This window comes from Pipra filicauda, unplaced genomic scaffold (genome assembly GCF_003945595.2).
Source record: "Pipra filicauda isolate LSUMZ 115617 unplaced genomic scaffold, ASM394559v2 scaffold95_size2449627_pilon, whole genome shotgun sequence".
Classification (NCBI taxonomy): domain Eukaryota; kingdom Metazoa; phylum Chordata; class Aves; order Passeriformes; family Pipridae; genus Pipra; species Pipra filicauda.
In genome coordinates this window covers 2,404,485-2,428,876 of record NW_024105153.1, presented here as the reverse complement: position 1 = coordinate 2,428,876, position 24,392 = coordinate 2,404,485, and the positions used below count along the sequence as shown (strand labels likewise).

Here is a 24,392-nt window from a genome sequence, read left to right as displayed (position 1 = left end):
TTAGGAAAATTAGAACTCTTCTTTTTCTTGTCACTTACCATCTCCAAAAAGCTGTAGAATGGCAAGATCAACCTGCCGCTTCCAGCCTGAGTCCTTTTGGATGGCAATGCCATAGCCAGTGGAGGCAAACACTTTCCCACTTCCAATTGTCACCAGTTTGCAGCCTTCATCTCTGCCAGCCATGTAGTTTAACACTGCTGCATCATAAATGAAAGCATCCAACTTCCTGCACAGATGCAAGAAACAAGAGAAAAAAACAGAAAACATAGAATCTGTATGAATTCAAAGGTGTTCTCAGGTAATTAAGGCTGAAATTAACCTCTTTCAGATGGATTACAATAGGTTACATAGAATCATTGAAAGGTTTGGGTTGGAAGGAACCTTAAAGATCATCTAGTTCCAAACCCCATGATGTGGGCAGAGACACCTCTCACTAGACCAGGTTGCTCCATCCAACTTGGTCTCGAACACTTACAGGGATGGGGCATCCACAACTTCACCACCTTACAGTAAAAAGACTCACCACTGTCACATGAAAGAATTTTTTCCTAATACCTAATTTAAACCTACTCTCTTTCACTTTGAAACCCTTCCCCCTTGTTGCGTCACTACATGTTCCTGTAAAAAGTCTCTCTCCATCTTTCTTGTAGGCTTCCTTCAGGTACTGGAAGGCCAGAATTAGGTTACCCCAAAGACTTCTCTTTTCCAGGCTGAACAATCCCAATTCTCTCAGCCTTTCCTCATAGCAGAGGTGCTCCATCCCTCTAATCATCTTGGTGGCCCTGCTGGACTTGCTCCAAAAGGTTGATGTCTCCTGCCTGTGCTGGGACCCCAGAGCTGGATGCAGCACTGCAGGTGGGGTCTCTCGAGAGCAGAGAGGACAGAAACCCCTCCCCCGACCTGCTGCCCAGGCTGCTTTTGGTGCAGCCCAGGATACACTTGGCTTTCTGGGCTGTGAGCTCACATTGCTGGGTCATGTCCACTCTCTCATCTACCAGCACCCCTAAGTACTTCTCTGCAGGGCCGCTCTCAATCTGTTCATCCTCCAGCCTGGAGATTGGGGGTTGCCCCAACCTTGGTGCAGCAACTTGCACTTGGTCTTGTTGAACATCATGAGATTCCTGTGGGCCCATTTCTCAAGCTTGTCCAGGTCCCTCTGGATTACATCCAGTCCTTCAGGTCTGTCATCTTCAACTTCACCAGAGTTAACTAAAATCTGAGCCCAGAACCTGTTTACAGGTGGAAGCTGGATTATCAATGAGGATTGTCTATTTCTTTCTGACTTTTTGATAATCATAATTTCTGATCTGAAGGAAAATTTGGAATGAAAATATACTGCAAGATAAAGATAAATAAAGAGGAAGTCAAGGGGATCTATATTCCTATGAATAGCTTGTATTTCTGTACTGCCTTTAATCTCAAAAGAATCTAAAATGCCTTATAAAATGTATCAATATTAAATAGCAAAGTAGGGGTTGAAATAAGGAAAATATTGAAATAAGGAAAATATTATCTCCAATTCAAACTGCTGGCATGCCTTAGCTGAGCAAAATGTCTTTTTTTCAAATCAAATACAGTCAGGACATTATGTTTAACCCCTCGGTTACTGTGAAAAGCACTATTGGATCTTTACCAATGTCAAGTGGCCACGATAGCAGCTTCATGGTTTACCATGCTGAGTAGCTCTTTGTTAAAAAATGCTTAGCTGAAAACCACAACAAAAATTCTGTTTCAGTGCAGAGAAATCCCTGTTATGGACTATGCTGGGTAGACAGCACAACAGACTGATGAGAGCTTTCTCTCACAGAGAGAAATTCACAACAAATTGATTTGGATGTGGGGGGCAGTCTCAGAGTGCTGCATCTTCCACATATCCAAAGACAGCTGATGAGTAAATCCTCCCACTAGATCTGAAATGAAACACATTCTGATAAAAGACCAAAGACCTTCCGCTTGCACATTCTCAAATGCATACTATCTTTACAATCCACCTCCTGCACATATATCTCCAGTATAGTGATTATCTCAGTTCAAGTGCTTATCTGTGAGGAAGTCTGTCCAAGGGTGGATATGAAGCCAGGATGACATCTACCACAAGTGATGAGCTCTATTTCATCCATATATTTCCAGGACAGAGCATATTTATTTCCTGGATGATGACTATCCTGGCAAATGTACCTTCCTAGGATGACATCCAGTGATGGTACAACCATTTCTAATGGGCTGCATGCCTCTGAACCTGGCAAACACATTTAGCAATATTCAGTCAATCTAGTAATTAAATTGGCTGAACATTTTCATTGTGCTTTGGAATGAACTTTCTCATAAGACTGCAACATGAGTGTAAGCAAAAATGTTTTTCTCACTGGGGCTGGGCTCTGAGAACCGAAATGGTCAGCTCTGGGAGGAGGTCTTTAACCTACAAATGACAAAGGCTCGCAAAATCTCATTTTGAGTTAGTTCCTTTGCAGATTCACTGCTATTAAAATAGGATGAGCTATTCCAGCATGCTTTTTGCTAATGATTTTTCCCATGTTTCCCAAATTACCTAAGGAAATGCTTACATTTTTTTATACTTCCTTATTATTCAAATAACATTTTGTTTAGTCCTTGATACTAAAATATTCCAGAGTAGGCTACTTCCAAATTCTTTGCTTCAAACACACCTTCCATTATACTGTATTAGCTGGTGATACACTGGGGCGGGATTAGTCTGACAAAGATTGTTTCAGTTTTCTGATTAGCATAATCTTTTATACACAGAAGGAGGGAAAACAAAGGAATTTCCAGATGACAATATAAATGCTCTGAAAAAAACTTTGTCCACAGAGATCTGTGAGCTTTTCCTGTGTTTGCATAAAACCCCATCAGCATGAAACATCTTGATGAAGCAAGGTCTTTGGGACTAATACACACATGGCTAATGTACAAGGATACAGTAGATCCTATTTTTTTTCTTTTATAGTCTTACAAACACAGCAAAAACGGAAACTCTTAAACAGATGTCAATAGAAAAAAATGGCAAAAAGAACAACAGAGTTACTCTCCTGTGCTATGCATGGTCTTCCTATGCTTTTAACCATGGAAAAATAATACAGGCTCATTTGTCAAACCTCACAAAAAAAAAAATTCCAGACAAGTATGCAAAAGAGTCAGGTTCCTGTCAGAGTAAAAATGCAGGAAGAAAGTCTCACCCAGTCTTCAGTGAGAACAGTGCATCATCCACTCCCCTCTGATTGAACTTCACCATGTAGCTGTGCATTTCAGGGTAGTTGTTGCGAATGTTCCTCTCTGTACTGCCATTAGGAACCGTCCCGAAGCGGAAAGGAGGTGAGAAGTCATTTGGTTTCTGAAACTGAAGAAACAGAAAAAGAACATTTCTCACAATCTTTCAGATTGAAGCAGTCACCTGGTTGGGAGACCATACTCTCCCTGGAAGGTAGTTCTGATTTTATTTTACTATCAGGTAGAAAACATTGTTGAGAAATTATTATATTTCACTGTTTTCAAACACAAACATCTTCTGTTAATGCCTAAGAACCAAGAAGTAAATCTGAGCAAGTTGTTCTTTTTGCCCACTCTGGATCAAGCGCATGAAATAGCCAATGATCAAAGATTAAACAGGAGTTTAGATAAAAGGAAAAAGGAAAGGGAAAATGTAACAGTGCCTTTGGAGCACAGTCAAGGAAAGATTTTCAATAAAATCTATGTGCTTTTTATCCACAAACTGTAATTTAGTTCCTAAGAAGTATCTTTTTCAGCTCTGTGGATGCCTTTGCACTTCCTGGTTCTGACTGAAGTAGAAAAATAATTAAAGAGGAAAGATGCCTCTCAGCACACCTCCCACCCACTCCACCAAATGAATGATCAGTTTTCAAGGTTTTGGGCAAATGTTCCAAATGAAATGCTATTAGTGGATGCAAGTCACTATTAACATTTGATGCCCAGAACATTACTGGCAGAATACTCCAAAGCTTTTGCTGCTCACAAGAAATACATTTATCATAACATTCCTCCATGGCTGCAAGGCTGTGAGATTTTATATGCCACTAGCTTAACTTAAGTCATAATCAATGCTCTCCGGGATTTTATGAGCAGTAAAATTTAGACTGTCAATTATCAAGTCTGCTTAAAACCCCTAGAACCAGCAGACAGGAAGGAGCACAGAACTATAAACCAGGAACTGAATAAGTAGTACAAGAAAGAGATGAAAAAGTAGGTTAGATGGAAGAAAGCCTCCTCCTCTCTGGATATATCAAGCACTAGCTTGTCTGGTGTTATTTCTCAACTCCCAGCTGTGATTGTATATTTGTATGATCCCGAGAAGCACGCTAACAACATGCTAATAGACTAAACCCATTTAACAGCCAGAGTTCACCTGGTACATGAATATATGCCATCATGTACTGCCACCTTCTACACTGGAAATACAGCTGCAATCTACAACTATAGCTTAAAACACATACAGATGAGCCTTGTTCTTGAGTACTGCTTAAAGCCGTTTTGGAACCTGGTCAACTCAACTAAGGAGGCCAAAGCCCCTAAAGCAGTGTATCTCATTCACAGCACCTCAGCCATGAGGACAACCAGGAGCTGTGTCTGTGAATAGGTGAATACACTGTTCTTCTGTTTCCTTGTACCAGTCAACTCATCTGGCTGTGCAAGGAACTATCCCTCCAGTTTGGATGGTAAGATGAACTAACTTGTAAGTGCACACGAGTGTGTGAGAGAGAACACGTGTCGTACTGCTTTAAGCCAACAGAAAACATCAGGGCTGTTATTTGGAACTCAGGTTGGTGCATCACCAAAAAAACAGAGGTTTCACATATAATAAAACAGACAGTAAAGTGGCTCTTAGAACCCTGTCACACTCTCTAGAGATGAAGACAAACTCACAGCTATCAAAGACTGTAATGAAAGCAAACTTTGATGGGAGAGAAAATCACTCCAGCTTGCTAAAATTATTTTTTTCTACCAAGCTGATTAAAGCAGCAGCCTAGGGGACCCATCACAAGGAGGGCACTGCCCATACCAGATACAAAGAAACACACTCTCTCCCTTGACATGCTAAACCAGGTGTTTGTAGAGTGGGCAACTTGCTTTCCCAGAGGCTGCAGAACCCAGCCTTGAAGGCAAACAGGACATTCCCATTCCCATAGAGCCCTCCACAGAGTAAAGTCAACAGGACTTTACAGTCAGGCATCAGGCAGGCCTGACCAACATTGGTGGGACTGAGCTTTGGCATGTCCTTTGAAACAGCAGCAGCTATGAGAGCCTCTGTCTGAGCCCAGAAACTGTTAAAGAGGCCTCATCCAGTGTCCATTTTATACTTCTACCTTTGATTCCCAGTGAAAGTATCTCTACTTTTGTCTGCTTCCATCATGGTATCTACTGGAGTAAGAAGGATTATAGCCAGGCAGGGCTGTGATAAGGGAAACAATCCCACTCTTGAACTATCCTTTGACCCCTCTGGTTAAGGGCCCATTATAGCAGCCAGAAGTGAAAGGCTCCATTTTTAATTTTTAACCTTCTGGGCAATCAATAAATAAATGAAAACATTTCTCTTGAAGGAAATTACTGTTTCTGGCAACTGGAAAAGCACATTTCTAGAGAAGGAAGTCAGGTTGATGGCTTCTACAAATCCACATACTATTCATTCACTCATCAATCCTTACCCTCTGCTCATTCCTCAGTCAGAATAGATCATAAAAAGCAAATCATTCTCTGCACACCAACATGCACACACACTTCAACCATGGCCTGGTGGACAGCAAGACAGGAAACTATGAAAGGATCCATATGGGCCCACACCAGAGAATTTTAGCTTGAATGCCTAAGAGGAACACAGATGCCCAGCTAACCTGATTTGGTGTTTACAAAGCTGAAAGCAATTGATGTCCAGCTGACTCCACAGTCCATGGAGCCAGAGATAAGCAGATACTTTGAAAAGTAATAGCATGGTACATGCATGAGACTTTCTGGTAGGAAAATCACCATGTTTATTGCTTGGCAGTAGGTGGGCACAGCTCAGTCCAGGGATGGAGAAATCTCCAAAGAACTCTCCAGACTCAAAAACTGTTGCATCTTTCTGAACTATCTGCTGCCCCACACTGCTCATACTAAAGGGGCAAAACCACATGCAAACCCTTCAAGAAAATTCATGGAACAGATGGGGAAGGAGTGTGTGGCATCACAGTGGAGGAATGTGTGGAGGAACTGGAGAAGATCCATGTGGAATAAAGTTTATTGACACATTGGCAAAGCATTCAGTAAGGAAAGCCACCTGTTTGGTTTCTTCCAAGGATTCAGACAGTGGGCCTGGATCATAAGTATCAGCCCCAGGAAAGCAAACCGGTCTATAAGGAGTCTGCGACACGAGGCAGGAGCTGAGACACAGGGGCCAGTACATGGAGAAAGCCTGTGCAGAGATAATCTCAATGCTACAGTAAATATTGACAAAGGAATTAACCATGGATATTGACAGAAAGGGTCAGAATGTAGATTAGTGGGAGAACTGTCCCATTATTTCATGTAAGTATTTCTCCTGTCAGAGTCCTAAGTCAAAACTACTCTACCCCATCTGCAAAGAGGAATCCTGTGATGATAACAAGGGAAGGGAAGATGCACCAGTTGCTGACCAAACCCAGCTGTACAGGGTCCACACTTGTAGGAGCCCCATCTCACACTCGCATGCAGCAGGAGTCCTGCTGCCCAGCTCTACCTACCTCAAGGGATAACTGCCTGTGAGGGAACCCGCAGGGCTCAGCCAGTCCTGCACCCAAAGAGTCCCAGGCAGAGATGTACCCCATTTGCATCCTCCCACTCATTTACCATGGGACACCATTTGTGAGATGCTCCACTTGTACCCAAGGTGATGTGACACACTCTCACCCATGAAAGAAATCCCACTTGCTTCACAGCTATTGTGGGAGAGGCGGATGCTGGAGATGGGGGTGGAAAGCAGATACCAAGCATGTCTGAAGGGCTGGGGTAGCTCTAGGACATGAGATGTCTGTGTTCAGAGCCCAGCAGCTGCCGGTCTCTTCAACCCTTCACTCCACAAACTGAAATCAAGGAGCATTAAGTGCAAAGCAGACTCTGGCTTTGGAAAAGTAACCTCTCAGTCAGAGAGCAGAAATCTTCCTGCTCTGGAGAGCGATAAACACACAGGCTGGGGGCTGTTAGCACATTCAGGGGGGAGAGATCCTTTCCCAATCCTCTCCACATCTCGCCATGAGAGCTGTCGACAGCAGCAGTGAGAGCGAGTTTAAGTGACTTGTCTGGCAGAGCTGTTTCATTAGCAATTTGGAGCCATGCCGTGCAGAAAGCAGCATTGTTCTCAGATGTTCGAATATCAATCTGCATAATGAAACAGGTGACAGGAGCTCTTCCCATTCATGCAGCCTCAATTGGAGGGGATTCAGATATGAGGGGAAGGGGTTATGTCTAATTGGCCACAATTAATTTGATGAGAATTTTTTCTTCCATTATATTGTCTATCACCAAATGGTTCCTACAGAAAAGCACATCTGCACTTATTTATCTGCCTGATGTAGGCCCTGTTTACACTGTAAAGTGTTTGCCAATAGCATCGAAAGCAGTTTCCCAAATTCAGCAAGCTCTCACAACAAAAAGGCTCTTTTTTATCAGTCAATCTACTTTTACACTGCTTTAAAAAAAAATCCCCTGCTGGAATACATAATGAGCTGGCAAAACTTGGTGCAAGTGTGTGTGTGTGAATGTGTTAGTGCCTTACCCTTACACAGCTTCTCTGGGAGGGCTCCTCACACTTTTTAAGGCCCAGATCCCCAGTTTAAGTTTTCTAGTATAGGAAGCTCCAGAGCTCTGACCCATTAAAATGAGGTCCACAGATTCAGCTCCTCTTCTAGCTGCAAGTCCAAAAGACCTTAAGCCCATGTTAGATACTCTGGGTTTAGTTAATTTGCCCAAATATAAGTGCCAAGCTGAGATGCCAAGGGAATTTTACCCTGGGAGCAGGTCTCTCATAGTCTCTGTGTCAGAATTGCTAGCCACCTGAGGGTAGGTTGGATACTCCAGTACACCGAAATTGGCTCTAGACATCTACACTAGCACAAATTATTCCAGCCACTGAGCCATTTGGCCCTCAGGACAGCTTCTCCCACCAGAAGTACAGGGAGCCAACTGCTGCAGTTAGCAAAGAGCCTGAAGTGCCCACCACTCCCCTGAACTTGTGCATCAGGGCATCAGTCACAACCTTCTGCTCAGGCACCTATAAGCAGCACTCTGCTTGTCCTTTTGGCAGCTGTAAAAACAGCAGACATCTGTTGTGGCACAGGCCAAATACCTTTCAAAAAAGATTGCATTTATTAGTAAGCTGCAACATTTAGTGACATCAGGCCAGAAAAGCAAAGTCCATGCTCAAATGCATAATTTCAGTAGAACCTTTCTGAACTGCCCTAACATCCTTGATTGTCTCCTCTTGCTCTGGTTCAGCTGCATGTCTCTGTGGTCAGTTTGCACCTTTCTTCATTGCCTGAGAATCCAGCCAGGCTATTTGCACAAGAGATTCATTCAGAACTTGTTAAAAATTAAAGAGTAGGCCACTGGTTTCCAGGTCTAACCCTGAGGTAGCCCTATGCCTACACTTGAGTCTTGACAGACTAAGCATGTCTACAGCAGCATGTCTTGCCCTAGCTGCCTTGCTTCTGTATCCTTTGTTTCAGCCAGGAAATTATCTCCTTCACAACTAATGGATGACTTTCAAAAAGAAGAGGCTTGTCTTTTTCATATCCCCAAAATATATAATTTTTGGCCCCAAGCTGCACGACAAACAGTGCCACAGAATCACAAATGTGGATTTGGCCCTAAGAAGATCTCTCTTCTACCTCACTCTCTCCGGTGAGTCTCTCCTGGACATCACCATTCCTGACAGCTGCTGTGGAAGATGGCTGGTACTGGAGACTCCTCCATTCCCTGGACAATCCCCACCAGAGCTTTACTAATGGAAAGTTCTTCCAAGTGTCTCAACCAAAGCCTCCCTACTGCAAAACAACTACAATATTTTCTGTTATCTTATCAATGGACAGGGAAATTCAAATAGTTTCTTCTTCTCTGAAGGAGAATTTTATGTTTTTCAGTACCATTAATCTGTTTCTTCTCTGTGTTCTTTCACTGCAGCTAAAGAAGCTGTTTTCTCAGTCTTTCTTTGCAAGCTGTATCATGTGGACCCGTAACCTGCTGTCCTTTGGTTGTATCCTGTAGGTCTTTCCTTGACTTACCTTTTGTTGGTGAACATGCTCTCCACCATACCAAGAACAATCTGATCAAGACCCAAAGATATTAAGAGAACATTACACTAAAAAAGCTTGCATCAAGGTAATAAAAACAATGCTAGCGAGAGTTAATGTTCATTATTACTCAGTGCCTCTCTATATTATATAATTTTCCCTCTGTCCTTCATTTGCAGACTGCAAGTTCTTCAAAGCTATAGCTCTGCCCTGATCTGCATTCAGGTAGTGACCAGTTTGTTTCTGGAATATCAAGCATCACTATCAGCACCATCTTCAGGGCTTTTACTGTATTCTTTTCTTTACGCAGCTTGATTGTGCACATAGACACACTCACAAACTCATGCCCCCGCTACCTGTCCTGCTAGACAAAGTGCTCTACAGATTCCCAGCATGGAACCTGCAACCTGTTAGTGACATGGCACTGTAGGGCACTATTAAATTGACAAAACTGCATCCCAGCTAGGAGTGTGCCAGCCCAACAGCATAGGCAGAAAATCATACTACAAACTTAAATCGTAGAACTGGTACAAATCTGTGAGGAGAGCAGACTAAAGAGACTGTGCTGCTCATTCTCTATTACTAATGAATCTCTTGTACAGATACTTCTCAAGATTCATTCCTAAAGCATTCCTCTCCCCTCTGCACAGTCACGTATTTTGACATCACAGACATTTTTTATTTCCAAGGTGGAACTCACAGCCATTTCTAAGTGACTACAAGTTTTCAGATCATCCTTTTACCCTAGCTCTTATTTCTTCCCTCACAGTAACACCTTCTACCTCCTCAGCAGTGGCTAGGACTACTCACAGCACTTCTTAAGGGCAGAGGAGCAGGCAATTCCCAAGTGTCAAAAGTCAGGCAGGCAAGGCAGAAGGCCTTGGTTAAGCAGTGATCTTCTCTTGGAAATAAGGCAAAAAAGGAAGGTGTATGCCCAGCGGAAGCAAGGTCAAGTGACATGGGAAGAATCCAGAGATTCTCCTTACTGCTGTATGGAGAAAATTCATCTGGTCAAAGCTCAGCTGGAGTAAAAGCAGGTCAGAAATGTGGGGGACAACAGAAAGTTTTTCAAATACATTAATGGCAATAGGCAGGATAGAAATATCATTGGCCTGTTACAGGATGAGGATGGTCACCTCACAAACAGGGACAGGGACAAGGTAGGGGTGTTTTATGCTTTCTTTGCTTCTGTCTTCAACACAGATAAGAGGGTCTCAGTGCCCTGAGCTGGAGGACCATGACTGCGAGAATGATCAACTCCCAGTTGACCCTGAAATTGCGTGGGATCTGCTGCTCCAGCTGGATCCCTACAAATCTATAAGGCTTTATGAGATTCATCAAAGAATTTTCAAAGAGCTGACTGATGTCATCACAAAACCTCTCTTGATGATTTTTGAGCCGTCTTGGGAACCCAGAGAGGTCACAGCTGCCTGGAAGCTGGTGAACGTTGTCCCAGTTTTCAAGAAGGGCAAGAAGCAGGACCCCAAAAACCACAGGCCAGTCAGTCTCACTTCAGTGCCTTGTTAATTTATGGAGAAGATTATTCTGGAAGGTATTGAAAAAACACCTGAAAGACAATGCAGTCATTGGTCACAGCCAGCACGGCTTCATGGGACGAAAGTCCTGCTTATCAAACCTGATTTCCTTTTATGACAAGGTAACCCACTTGATTGATCAAGGGAAGCCAAATCTTTTTGGATTTCAGTAAAGCTTTCAATACTGTCTCTCACAGAAACCTTCTGGACAAAACGGCCAGCACACAGCTGGATAAAGACATCATGCCATGGGTGAGCAAATGGCTCACGGATCAAGCACAGAGGGTGAGGGTAACATCAGACTGGCAACCTGCCATTAGTGGGGTTCCACAGGGCTCCATCTTAGGCCCTGGGCTCTTTAATGTCTTCATTAATGACTTGGACACGAGACTGGAAAGGATACTAAGCAAGTTTGCAGATGACACAAAATTCAGAGGAGCTGTTGACTCCCTCGAAGGCAGGGAGGACCTGCAGAGAGACCTCAATAAATTAGAGGACTGGGCAATCACCAACCATATGAAGTTCATCAAGGGAAAGTGCCGGATTCTGCATCTGGGATGGGGCAATCCTGGATGTACATACAGACTGGGGAATGAGATGCTGGAAAGCAGTGTCATGGAAAGGGAGCTCGGGGTCCTGGTTGATGGGAAGTTGAATCTGAGTCAGCAGTGCCCTGGCAGCCAGGAGGGCCAACCATGTCCTGGGGGGCATCAGGTACAGCATTGCCAGCCGGTCAAGGGAAGGGATTGTCCTGCTCTGCTCTGCACTGGTGCAGCCTCACCTTGAACATTGTGTGCAGTTTTGGGCATTGTAATATAAGGAAAATATTAAGCTATTAGAGAGCGTCTAAAGGAGGACAACAAAGATGGTGAAGGGCCTCAAGGGGAAGCCGTATGAGAAGCATCTGAGGTTACTTGGTCTGTTCAGCCTGGAGAAGTGGAGATTGAGGGAAGATCTCAGCACAGTCCCCAACTTCCTTGTGGGTGGAAGAGGAGGGGTAGACACTGATCTCTTCTCTGTGGTGACCAGTGACAGGACCTGAATGAATGGCATGAAGCTGTGTCAGAGAAGGTTTAGGTCGGATATTAGAAAGAGGTTCTTCACCTAGAGGGTGGTTGGGCACTGGAACAGGCTCCCCAGGGTAGTGGTCACAGCACCAAGCCTGCCAGACTGCCAGAAGCATTTGGACATGGTGTGACTCTTGGGGATGGTCCTATGAAGGGCTAAGGGTTGGACTCAATGATCTCTGTGGGTCCTTGCCAACTTGGCATATTCTGTGATTCTGTGAATCCAGTCGCCACGTCAACTCTTCCTGATTGTGGGCCCAGTTGCAGAAATCAACCCTAAGACTGCAATGGCAAAACCCCAGTGTCTTGTCTTCAGCAGTCAAACAATACGTGCCTTGATTTATAAACAAAAAAAAAGGGAAATTAAAAAAAAAAAAGAGAGAATGAACAGCACCAAATCCAATATGTCAGTTTTTGGAGGGCATAAAATTACCCTGTGCTCCATCAGACTGACTTTGTGGTTTATCCTATTATTCAACACCCAGTGATGTTTCAAATTCTCCGTCTTGCTTTGCGTAGTGCTTTCACCCATGAATTGTTATAGATAAGTCCAAGAAAGGAGTTATCAGTTAGTGCAGCTGACTGCAGCAAAGTTGGCAAGGAATTAGATTAAAGTAACTTTTAAAGGAAGATGTAGTGTCGGTCAGACCCATAAACAAGAAAGAAAAATATCCATGAATGTCTGTTGGCGAAATGGGGACACATGCGGGTCAAGGAAGGGAACAGAGCAACCTAGTGACAATGCAGAGGTGAGGGAGGGCAGGTGAAAGTAAAAGAAAGGAGTTCAAATATAGCAACTTTAAAAATAGTTGTCCTTGCAAAATAACTAAGATGAAAGTAGAGATCCAATTGGTGGAAGAAGTCTCCATCACATGCAGTTATTGCCAGAACAATGCACACAGTAGCATTGTGCAGCCTCTTTGCAAGCTGTATTGCTATGTAGAGACCTGCTCTGTGTGGCTTCTGCACAGAGCAGAAGACTGAAAATCTTGGGCAGTGCAGCATCACCACAAACAGATGACACCTCAGGGATCCCATGTCTTCCACAGACTCACCTGTGTGTGCATGCTGGCACCAGACTGCCTTTCTCCTGACCCAGGCATTAAGGATATACCAGGCCTGAGGGGCCGCTTCACTATCAGGCCACCACATATAGACAGAGTCCACTCACCATCAGCAAACCAGGTGTCTTCTGGATTTGCGAAGTGCGTGAGCGTTATACAGGCTCTGCACAGTTCCTCTACGCAGAAGGTAATAACAATGCTTTAAAATTTCCTCAGGACACATTTGGTGGTATATAGGCTTCAAGTCAGTCATACTGTTAGGTATCCCACACACTCGACCAGAAAACATCTGTAGTGGAATCACTACAGCTTCACCAGTCAGAGACAAAAGCTCCTTGCACAGTATTAGAATGTGTGATATCAGACAACCACAGTCACATCTGTTGCAATGAAGTGGGCTATGAAATCCTAGCTACAGTACACTTAACTTTTGCTTGCATGCATGTAGAGGATGGAGATCATCTGTTTATCCCGGCATCAAATCATGCCATGTATTTCATCTTTGAAAGTCAGTTTCCTTGGAAAATAAACACAAAGGGGCTAAAGGCCTGAATAATCCCAGGAAACACAAAACAGAAATTAGTGAGGTAGAAAGATGTCAGTTACTACACTCATGTTAATATCATTAGAAGTGTAGATGTTCATTCCGAGGGAAAAAATTAACTGATGAAAAAGACCTTGAGAGGAGAGGTGGCAGCTAAGTACAGAGGAATTTGAAATCTATTTTGTTTGCACACGAGACAGATGGTTAATAAATTATGAAACACGCTGAGAAATTTAGAGGATGTAGTTTGGTGGGGGAGCAATTCCATTTTCCCCCCATTTTCACTAGCAAAGGAAGGTCTTGCTTCTGAGTACTAATAGTAGCCAACCTACTGTTATGTGGGTACTAACCACTGGGCAGTAGGGTGAAATCCTGCGCAAGTCTGGCAAACCTCCCAAGATTGCACAGGGGCCAGAATTTTCATCCAAGTAATTAGAAAAGCTTAATCATCACATTAGTGCAATTTCTTAAGCACCTCTGTAAGGCAGGGAGGCAAAGCAAAAAAGCAGGGCATTAGAGTAAGGGCAGCTGGAGCATTCCAGTACCTTCCCAGAGGCGGGAGATAATGCCTTCCTTTAGCCTTTAGCCTTCTGATGAAAGCTGCCTCCCACCTGCAAGTGGAAGACAGAGGAATGAAAGCTGTATCACTTCCTTGGGAGTCCTGGGGTGCTGAATCAGGTACACCTGAAGCAAACAAGTCTACTGGGCCACGAGTAGACTTAGGGGAAGTTGAGTAGCCAAAGGCCTGGGAGAAGCAAGGCTTCTTTCCACACAGAGAAGTAAAAATGTATGGGAAGATACAATCTGCCAAATATTTATCAAGTATATGTATGTACATATAACTTTAAATGTCACAGTAGCTAGGCATTAGCAACGAAAAGGCGGGGGGGAAAGCTGTTATATTTTTTTTTAATCCTGTAGATCTCATCCTCCTATCCCCTACCCACCAGAAATTCAGCCCCGATCATTCAGTTGAAGGAGGCCAGCTCTCATCTCTAAGGCTGCCAAATTCTGGTGGTAGGGCCATTGTCTTTTATTTGACTGCAAAGTGCCAAGTACATTTATGGCACCATATAAATAATAAATAAAAACAGTCATTGCTTCCCTCTCCACTGACTTATACTGATGCGAGAAGCAGGACAATCCTTTGCTTCCCCCTCTTTTCCCTTATGTAACTCTCCAAAGACAGCTTTTTCCAGACTGCCATGCAATTAGCACAGAAGCAACCAAATTTAACCAGGACAGTGTGGCAGGGGGAATGCAAAAGCTGCAAGCTTCCATGGCCCCATAGCCAATGTCCCTCACCCAGCAACTCCCATCCGTGCCTCCAGCAAAACCCAAGGGTTTGAATTTCTTCCTTTCCAGCAAGGATTAAGCCTACAGTCTGACTCTGACTATCCCCTCCCCTTGCATCCTACCTGCTCAAGTTCCCAACTAAACTGTATTTTTTTAACTGGTATTAATCCTGAAGAATCTCATTGCAAGCATTTGCTGCCGTTAAATCACAGAATGACTTGGCTTGGAAGGTACATTAAAGATCATCTAATCCCAATCCTCATGCTGTGGGCAGGGACACCTTTCACTCTATCAGTTGCTCAGAGCCCCATCCAATCTGGCCTTGAACACTTAGAAGAATGGGGCATCCACAACTTCTCTGGGCATCTGTTCCAGTGTCTCACCACAGTCACACTAAAAAATTTTTTTCCTAATACCTAGTTTAAACTTACTCTCTTTCACTTTGAAACCATTGCCCCTTGTCCTGTCACTACATGTTCTTGTAAAAAGTCTCTCTACACCTTTCTTGTAGGCTCCCTTCAGGTACTGGAAGACCAGAATTAGGTCACCCCAAAGCCTTCTCTTCTTCAGGCTGAACAATCCCAATTCTCGCAGCCTTTCCTCATAGCAGAGGTGCTCCATCCCTTTAATCATTTTGGTGGCCTCCTCTGGACTTGCTCCAACAGGTCCATGTCCTTCCTGTGCTGGGACCCCAGAGCTGGATGCAGCACTGCAGGTGGGATCTCACCAGAGCAGAGTAGAGAGGCAGAACCCCCTCCCCTGACCTGCTCCCCAGGCTGCTTCTGGTGCAGCACAGGATACACTTGGCTTTCTGGGCTGTGAGCTCACATTGCTGGGTCATGTCCAACCTCTCATCCACCAGCACCCCTAAGTACTTCTCTGCAGGGCTGCTCTTGATCCCTCATCCCCCAGTCTGTATTGATACCAGGGGAATCCCTGTAATCAACAGAAAAAGAGAGAATCCTGAGAGACCAAGTCAAGGCTAAAGCACATTGCAGCCTCCTTGCCACTCTGCACTACACAGTGCTGAGCATAAGAAAAAGAGGGAGAATGACAAAGTAGGACTGAAGAGGGTGGAAGAAAAAAATGCTTGAAAACCCACTGAATTTAAACATTTATAGTCTTAAAAGTACTGAATCACATTTTAGCACACAGGCACAGAGGTTTGTTCCAAAGATCTCAGCATAAAAATCATCCCAATCCAAAGTGCAGAATGTCTAAATCTGATAAATGTACTCATCTGCAACTGCAAAAATTTATCTGAGATCATATTTATGTACACAATAAATGTAAGTCACAAGTTAGAAAGATCTATTACTAACATCGATATGCTGTACATATTTAATAGCTATTTATTAATATGAAAACGTTAGCATAATATGTAATTACACATAATAAATGTGTATTTTGGGTAATTGCACACAATATGTAACTACACTATAGAGTATTAGTAAATACTTCGTACTATAGCAACTGATGATTTACAAGGAGATGCAGAGAAATAATCAGATTTTAAGCCATAAAATTTCAGATTATGGGAGCTAGTGGAAGTGGCACAGTCTTACTTCTGTCCAGCTAACTCATATCACCACAAAGGTGTCCTGAGAATAAAAATCATACTGCTGTTGAAAGGATTGCATATTTTCTGCTTTGGGACACCACCACATAAAAATTCCTTTATATCCTGCTGAAATGTGTGAAATTACCACAAATGTCTCTTGATAGTGAATATTTAATCCCATGGAAGATTTGTACTGCCTCCAAGCCATCCAGTTAGACAACCTTCCCATGACAAGGTACAAGACTGACCCTCACTTTTAGTCCTCTTGAAAAATGTATATCTGTAGATATCTGCTCTGCATTTCCCTAGACTTCTCCAGAACAGGTATTTGTTGTACAAAAGCTGCAAGCTCAGAAAAGCATTTAACTTCAATCATGTGAATAATAGTCCATTGACTTTAATGTCACCATTCATGAGCGCAAAGTTAAGCACAAGCTTAAGTGTTCTGCATATCTGGGATCCTTGTATAATGTCGATTTAATGTGCTGCAGAGTATAATGTGGGAAATAATTCATTTTTCAGTTTTGTGGCCAAGCACCTGCCAGAATAGAGCAGATCGGGGGTTTTTTGCAGGTTTTTCAATGAGGCTTTTGCTTTGTATCAACCTGAAATGTTTCATTCACCTCAGAACTAAGTGTGTTGTCTTGTCTTCCAATTATCTCCTCCTGTCCCTTTGGTTTGTTACAGAAAAAAAATACTTTTTTTTCCTACTTTCTCTAAATGTAGGTCAATTTTATGAGTAGTGCCTTTAGAAAATGACATGTCAAAATACATGTCAGAAATATCAAAGTATTTTGTTTCAAGTATACTAAAATGAGCTACTTTGGAAAATATCAGAATTTCCTTCTGGCCTCTTATGCTCTCCTCAGATTTTTTTCAGTAAAATTACTGGCCAGTTTTAACTTCAAAAGTTATTAAAAAAATACCCCAAACCAAACACGTATCTATTGAAAGAATAACTGACCTATGCTGAACAGAAACAGGCCCTTTGTCTTGACATTTCATTAACATCTTAAAAAGCAAATAAGTCAAATACCCGTGAAATTTCAGCAATCTATATTAATTTGCAGGCATGCAGAAATACATTTCTCTCCTTTTTATGTCAATTACAAAATTACCATTTTGATACTTTATTAGCTTCTTTGGCATTTGCAACTAATTTATACGAAAGGATACTATTTTTATTATTATTAACCTACTGCATTCTAAATTATTTTATTTAAATGCCCTGCTGGCTGTCCACATTTCCTTTTATTCTATTACTACTGTATATGAATGGAAATTACGTACAGCTATTAGATTACTTCACACATTAGTTCATTTTATATAATCTTTCCTGTATTTATTGCCTTCGTTGGACTGAAATACCGCAGGCGCTTGTTTCTCTAATGTGTCTGAAGCTCTCCCGTTAATGGAAATTGGGTTATATCTCCTGATTACAGTCAGATGAAATCCAGACCCGGGAGTCGACTGCAGTATTCTGCGACAGGCTGTCTTACCATCGGAGCTTTCGCAGGGGGTCAGGGTGGTAGCAGCCCCCCGCATGGATTCTAGATGGATGCAGTCCAGCAGCGCGTGCAAGGATGCTCCGGCTGGGCTTGCGGTCTGTCCCACCGAGGGGCAGAGCTCAGGACAGGGAGTTGACATGGCCAGCATGGCACTGCCCCTTCCAGGGCCACATCAAGCCCCTCTGCTGCACAAGGTAGACCAGCAGAGGCAGTGGGTGCTGTTTTGGCACCTGTGCAGAAGCAAAGTGATTCGGTGTGCCACGATCACTGGGAGCTGGAAGGGAGAGGCTGTCAGAGCAGCACTCTTTCTGCAGGACTCACAGGGCCAGTACTGCTCTCAGGGAGGAGCAGGTTTCTCCTCCCTCAAACTGCCCACAGCTGCCCCAGCATTAAGAGCTACAGCTTGACATATGATTTAGCAGCTCCAAGGGTTAACATGGGGGAATTAACAGCCATCGTGAGATGGGTTCTTGGGTAAGTTCTGGCACCTCTTTTGAGCCAGCTAGGCCCAAAGGGTGGCACTCAGCAGGGTTGGCATCACCTGGGACAGAGAGAGTGGCAGAAGTCACTAAGCTCAGTACAGGGAGCCTCCAGACATCCTTAGTTCAAAATGGTACCCTGGCATAGGGGCATCCACTCCACCCCAGCTCAGACAGACCTGTTCAAGCATCCACACAGCACAGCACAGCACAGCAGGAACATGACATTAGGCATTGTCTTGCATGTCATTAGAAAGTAAATGCTGGGGCACAGCCAAGACACCATCCAAGTCCTGAGACATCTGGTGTGTTTCAGCCTGTTTTTCTGGGGAAGTGGCACATCAGCAGCTGCAGGTACCTCTCAGAGTGGTTTTTCCCAGGCAAGGCCCAAGGAAGAGGGTCCAAGGAGACCCTCAGGGTGGCTGTCTCAGAGTGTAGCCAGACTGACCTTGACAGGTGTACCCCAGCCAGGCACAGTAATGGATTTTGTGAGTGCATCTGGCATTTTGGCTGCTCTACAGTGCCAGTGGGACACCTTCCCCAGATACTGTCATACTACAAAGACATTCACAAGCAGATCTGGGTTTAGGCAAGTAGAAACAATATCCCTTAAAATAACTATCCCTTTTCTTGTCAGCTTGGATTACATCCTCTACTGACTCCTTGTGCTGGACACAGATGCCCTTACCAGCTGATGGAGAAGACCAGGAGACTCCGTTCTGCTGTGGACACCAGATCAGACATTGGAGATAAAAGGGATTGGAAGCAATAGTTTTTCCTCTTGGAAAAGACAGTCTTTCCCACCTGGCTTTGAAAGTCTGAAATGGCTTTAAACAGGCAGGAAGAGGGAGGTAGAGCATATAACATCTCCATGTGCCCTGGTGTGGCTGCACCCTTCATCCTGGCTAAGTAGTGTATTTAGAGGGTGAGTCAGCTGCAAGCAATTATGCAGGTTTTGGAAAAGGGAAAATATGAGATTCAGAAAAGTGAATTCCTCCCAAATCAGGGCATCCTGAAGCAGTGTGACAAATGCCTGGATGACCTCTCCCAAGTTCTGCAGGGCCCTCTGCATGTTCAAAGAATGGAAATCCATGAGCCCAGTAGACCAAGCTCATTAACTCACATCTTTTGGCTGGAGCTAGTCCCACCTGTCTTTATTCTCCAAAGGTAGCTGTTGGTTTCCAGTTTCACCAGCCAATTTTCATCTGATTTCAGATGCTCTGGTAGATTGTAATCCCAATACTGTAAATATTGTAAATAATTGTAAACCCAAATATTGTAACTTGCACTAGCAGCTGTGTTTGAGGCATACCACAATACTGTGGCCTTTCTTTTCCCCAAGAAACAAAGCACATATGCTTCAGGATAGCAAATGAAAATACAGGTATCATGGCAAAGAAAAGTAGAAGAAAATTACCTCAATCCAATACACACAGGTGGCCCTACAGTAAAATCAGCTAAGATAGACCCAGAAACTTGTAACCAAAGGCTCTGTGAAGCTCCAGGAGTTACCCCTTTCTACTGAAATTTCATGCACATACCTCTGCAGGTATGAAGAATATCTTAAAAACATGAGAATAAAAGCATGGCTCTCTCCATGAGCCTAGGCACAGCCTGAAACAATAGATCACAGGTACAAACTATCCCATTTAGCTCAGACAGTTGAAAACCTAATGATGACAAACTAATGTTAACTCTGATAGGGCTGGCTGGTTTTGAACAGTATCTTTCAGTCTGAAGGAGCCCACAGCTTTTAAGCAGCCTCTGCAACAATCTCCATTTAGCAGAAAAACATCCTCCCCTCCACCCCATCCTCAACACAGCACACTGCAAATGTGAAGACAGTGTGAAACAAATTGAGGTCAAAATTAAAACAAATAACAGGAGCACTTCTGTACAGATTGTATTATTCTGTGCCATGTTTCATTCCAGGAAAAAACAACAAATGGGAAAGAAAAACTCTTAAAAATTAATCCATCACAGAATTTCTAGCCTGCTGCACAGGACACTGCATGCACAAGGGGCCTGGCCACAATTTATTTCTAGACTGTCATGAGGGACACAAGAGTCAGTAACTATAACCAGTCCTCCTCTTGCTGCTAGCCCTAACAGCAATGTATGCAAGCTTATTTGGCTACCCTACCATGGCATGATCCCTTAAGCAGCCCCAGTGACTGAGTTACAAACTCAGCATGGGCAACTGAGCCTCACAACACTCAGTTGCTTGTGAGTAACCTTACCTCAAAACAAAAATTAAGCAGTGTGCAAAGCTTTACACCCTCATGAACCAGACAGTGCTACCCTGCATGCATCAGCAATCTTCTCAAAATCCTCAAGTGTTCAGGGTCCAGCAAAAGCAAATGGTCTGCATGGACAAAATGCAGTGCAGATAAACAAGGCAGTAAAACAGTCTGAACAGGAAACAGTTTCTTGTGCTAAGCCTCCAAAGGCCTTGAAAAAAAAGACACTATAACTTTAAGTGCAAGCAATAGCAAATCATCAAAGCCACGCCGATTTACCCCCACGGGCAGAACTTTTCCTGAGAATAAATTAACATATCACATTTGCTAGCCTAATGGCTAGCATTCCTGCACAGACAAATTATTTCAGCCTGAAAAAACAAGTTACAGCCATTGTACACATAATCTCCAAAGCTCCATTAATTCGTTACTTGCTGACAGTCAAGGTGTGGTTTGGAATTGTGCAAGCAAGCACAGTTCAGTTCTGTTTATAACTCATTCCCGAAGTGCTTAAACCATGTAAAAGTGCAACTGAATACAAATGAAGAACAGTTGTTTAAACTAGGGCCTAAAGCTATGATGTGACTATGAAAACATCTGCACAGTTCCGTAGTGAAAGCAAAGAAAAGAGGGTGGAGCAGCCTCTTCTGTAGAAAAGGCTGCTTTGAGGGTTTGGGTGGATCGATTACCTTTTTGTCGCTCAAGCCAGACACCTGGTCCACGTATTCCTCTTGGATCATGAAGGCAGCCAGGTTGGCAGTGTAGCTGGCCAGAAAGATGACAGCGAAGAAGGCCCACACCGACACCATGATCTTGCTAGTGGTACCCTTGGGATTCTGTACTGGCACAGAGTTGTTGAACACCAGCCCCCACAGCAACCAGATAGCTTTGCCAATGGTGAAAGAGGGACCTCCTGGCTCTAGAGTGATTGAGAAACATGATCCCACAGTGAGCATCTGAGAGTAAGTGGTCTGCATTTCCATTCACATCCACATCTTGACTTTAGAGTTAAGAGCAGTATCTATTCCCATTTGTGAGGTGAATGTCCGCATCTGAACTCCCTATGTTTATGACACCATATCTCAGCAAAGTGCATCCTGAAAAATTATTTTTCAAAAATATCCTCAGATATTTATTCTGTCTCAGAGATTTACATTGAAACCTTTTACAAGGGCATTCTTTTTTATTTGATTAAAATATCTAGAAGCCCAAACAATTAATTTTGGTTCAAGTGTTGTTACCAGAAATACAGTTTGCTCAGACAAATTCTGTCCTCATTTCTAGCTGCTCAAGAGTGATGTCCTTGAGCTCCCAGCATACACCTGGGCAAAACATGGTTCTCACTGTACTTGTACAGGTGCAAGGAAGAGCACCATCTGAAATAGCAGGGCTCTACAAATACTTCTCCAAGAGTGTTTCTTTACCCACTCTGCCGAAGACACACGAACCAGAGAAGAACACAGTTCCCTCTCTCCATGTTCTGTGTCTAAGGTACATAACAGTGATATATACTTTGGTCTACCTCAGGAAAATCTGCAGCTCTGCCTCAGATAGTCCAGGAATGGATCCAGTGTTTTAAAAGCTCCTATCTTCCCCTTATTCACTTTTCATACCCCAGAAGCCCTGTGTGCTCATGAAGCACTAGGTCTGAAAACTTGTGAAATCACACGTGTCTCCCAACAATCTCATACCCCCAGCACATGCTGGTTCCATTAGTGGAAACCTAAACCAAAATTTCCTCAACTTGAGCACAGGAAGAGCTGATAGGGAGAATGCAGATTCAATTACTCCAGGATCCTGCTTCAGGCACCAGGAAGATCTTCTTAGGATGAGAATCCTCTGGACAGTTCAAACACCTGCCAACCTGGTCAGCACCCCATGCTTTATCAACTTGGATAGGCTGATTGGAGCTTAGTGCTGCTGTCTGTGGTTGACTCCATCAGATTAGCAAAAGGGAAGAAAGCTTTGACATGTTTCTCCAAAATCCTGAGCAGCAAATAGCATAGATCATCTGAAAGCACTAACATTTTACTCTAAGTACAGCTGAACAATGCAAGGGGCTCATTTTGCACCCAGGGAACTGCACACCAAGCTCAGAGCAGAATCATCACCTGGCAAAATTGGTGCCTCTAAATACCAATGAGATAAAGTTCCTACAAGAAACATAGTTTATCACTCCTTGTCTTTTTACATGCTAGAGTGGTATTTTTATATCCCTTCCACCTAATGTGCCCTAAGACACACAGGTGAAAGGCCTGAAAAACATCAGTGGTATAAGATGTAAGGAAATCTTGAGAAGTTCCCTCTTAAAGCCTTCCTCTCTCCACTGATCACACCCTGACTTTGTCAGCCACAAACCAAGACTGTAATGGGAGACTTCAATCCAAACCAGGAACCTAGAATCTTTCTGAGCTCTCCAATTTTGAGTGCTCAAACAACAGCACAACATTATTTAGAGACTAGGTCAGGGCATGTCCACTTGACTCTGGAGAGAAAAATCTTAATGTCCGTAAAGATAAAATCCAGGTGTGGGAGGCAGGGGCGTACTACCATAGTTCAAATGCAGCCAAAGTAACATTAGCCAGCGTGTTCATTACCAAAAGCAGCATTGCAGTCTCTGCAGCAGATTTCTATATCTTCACATCACATATGTCAGGGATTATATCTGCCTGATCATGCCATACTGTTCATAATTACTCAGAAATACTGATAATTGCAGCTGCAGTTCAGATGACTTGATAACTGCACAACTGCACGCCTGTACTAAGAACTGCTTCCAGTTCCACACGTGTATCAATATCTCTCAAAAGACTCACAGGTTTATCAATACTTACTTTTGTGTCCACAAATCCATGGGGCTATGATCAGTTGCCATAAAGGCCCTCCACAGCTCCATGTTAAGAGACAAGTTCTCCACTTTTCTCCAATTCCCCATGCATGTTGTTCTGCCTGCATTTTCATTAACACTTTTTATTTTCACTCCTCTCCAACTTGATGGCATAAATTCACTCAAAGCACTAGACTGGGGAGCAAATGAGTGCATTTTTCAGTAACTATCTCTCTCCCACTATTCCGAACAGGCCAATAAACCCAGAAATGTTCAAAGGGCTGATTTATCGGGGGGTGAAGATATGCAGACGACAGAAGACTCAACTTGCTAATTATCTTCATCTCAATAAGGAAAAAAAGGCTGTCTCTTAGGCTGTCTGTTCATCCTCTAACTCATCTGGCTGCCTTCTGAAGATCAGAACCACAGAGATGGATCACTCACTTGTTCCCATCTTTCCTGGTTCTTTTGCAAAGTAATTCTTCACTCACTCCTAGGAAAATGAGCTTCCCATTTTCTCAGTTGGTCTTCGAAAGCCAGAGAGCCAAGTAGTGGAAAGACATGACCAGGTGACAGATGTGAAGTTTGGAGGACATAGCACTATGCTGGGAGGCTGGCAGAGTGGCTTGCTCTCCAGGGAGTCGTAGCACTAAAGGATGGATTGATAGTGCTGAGCCCTACGATTGTCTCAGGGAGTGCAGCATCATGGGCCCTGCCAACACCAACTACCAGGGCCCATTTTCCCTCAATGAGAAACAAGTTGGAGCTGGTATTTGCTTTAGACATAAAAGGCAACACAGCTCCATCTCTCGGGCCAAGCAAATTATCCATTATACACATCTGCTCTCTTCACAGTCTGTTTTCCGCCTCCATCCCTGCCCTCTTAGGTCTGAACTCAATGTTCAGAGTGGGCTAGATCTGTATTATGTTCAAGGCAAAGAACACCCTACAAAGGAACTGGGACTGAAAATAAGAGAGAATCATAGCAAGAAAGGGTTCCCC

At 43.5% G+C, this 24,392-nt stretch overlaps 1 protein-coding gene across 3 annotated transcripts in view; it reads right to left on the bottom strand.

Moving 5' to 3' along the window:
* GRIN2B (glutamate ionotropic receptor NMDA type subunit 2B) overlaps positions 1-24,392 on the bottom strand; it is a 217,861-nt gene that overhangs the window by 5,598 nt on the left and 187,871 nt on the right. For all 3 annotated transcript variants that reach the window (XM_027722630.2, XM_027722631.2, XM_039391417.1), the window contains exons 10-12: positions 21,253-21,482; positions 3,195-3,355; positions 39-226 (exon numbers count right to left, since the gene is read on the bottom strand). In XM_027722630.2, the coding sequence (XP_027578431.1) occupies positions 39-226; positions 3,195-3,355; positions 21,253-21,482 (579 nt within the window). The remainder of the gene's footprint in view (positions 1-38; positions 227-3,194; positions 3,356-21,252; positions 21,483-24,392) is intronic.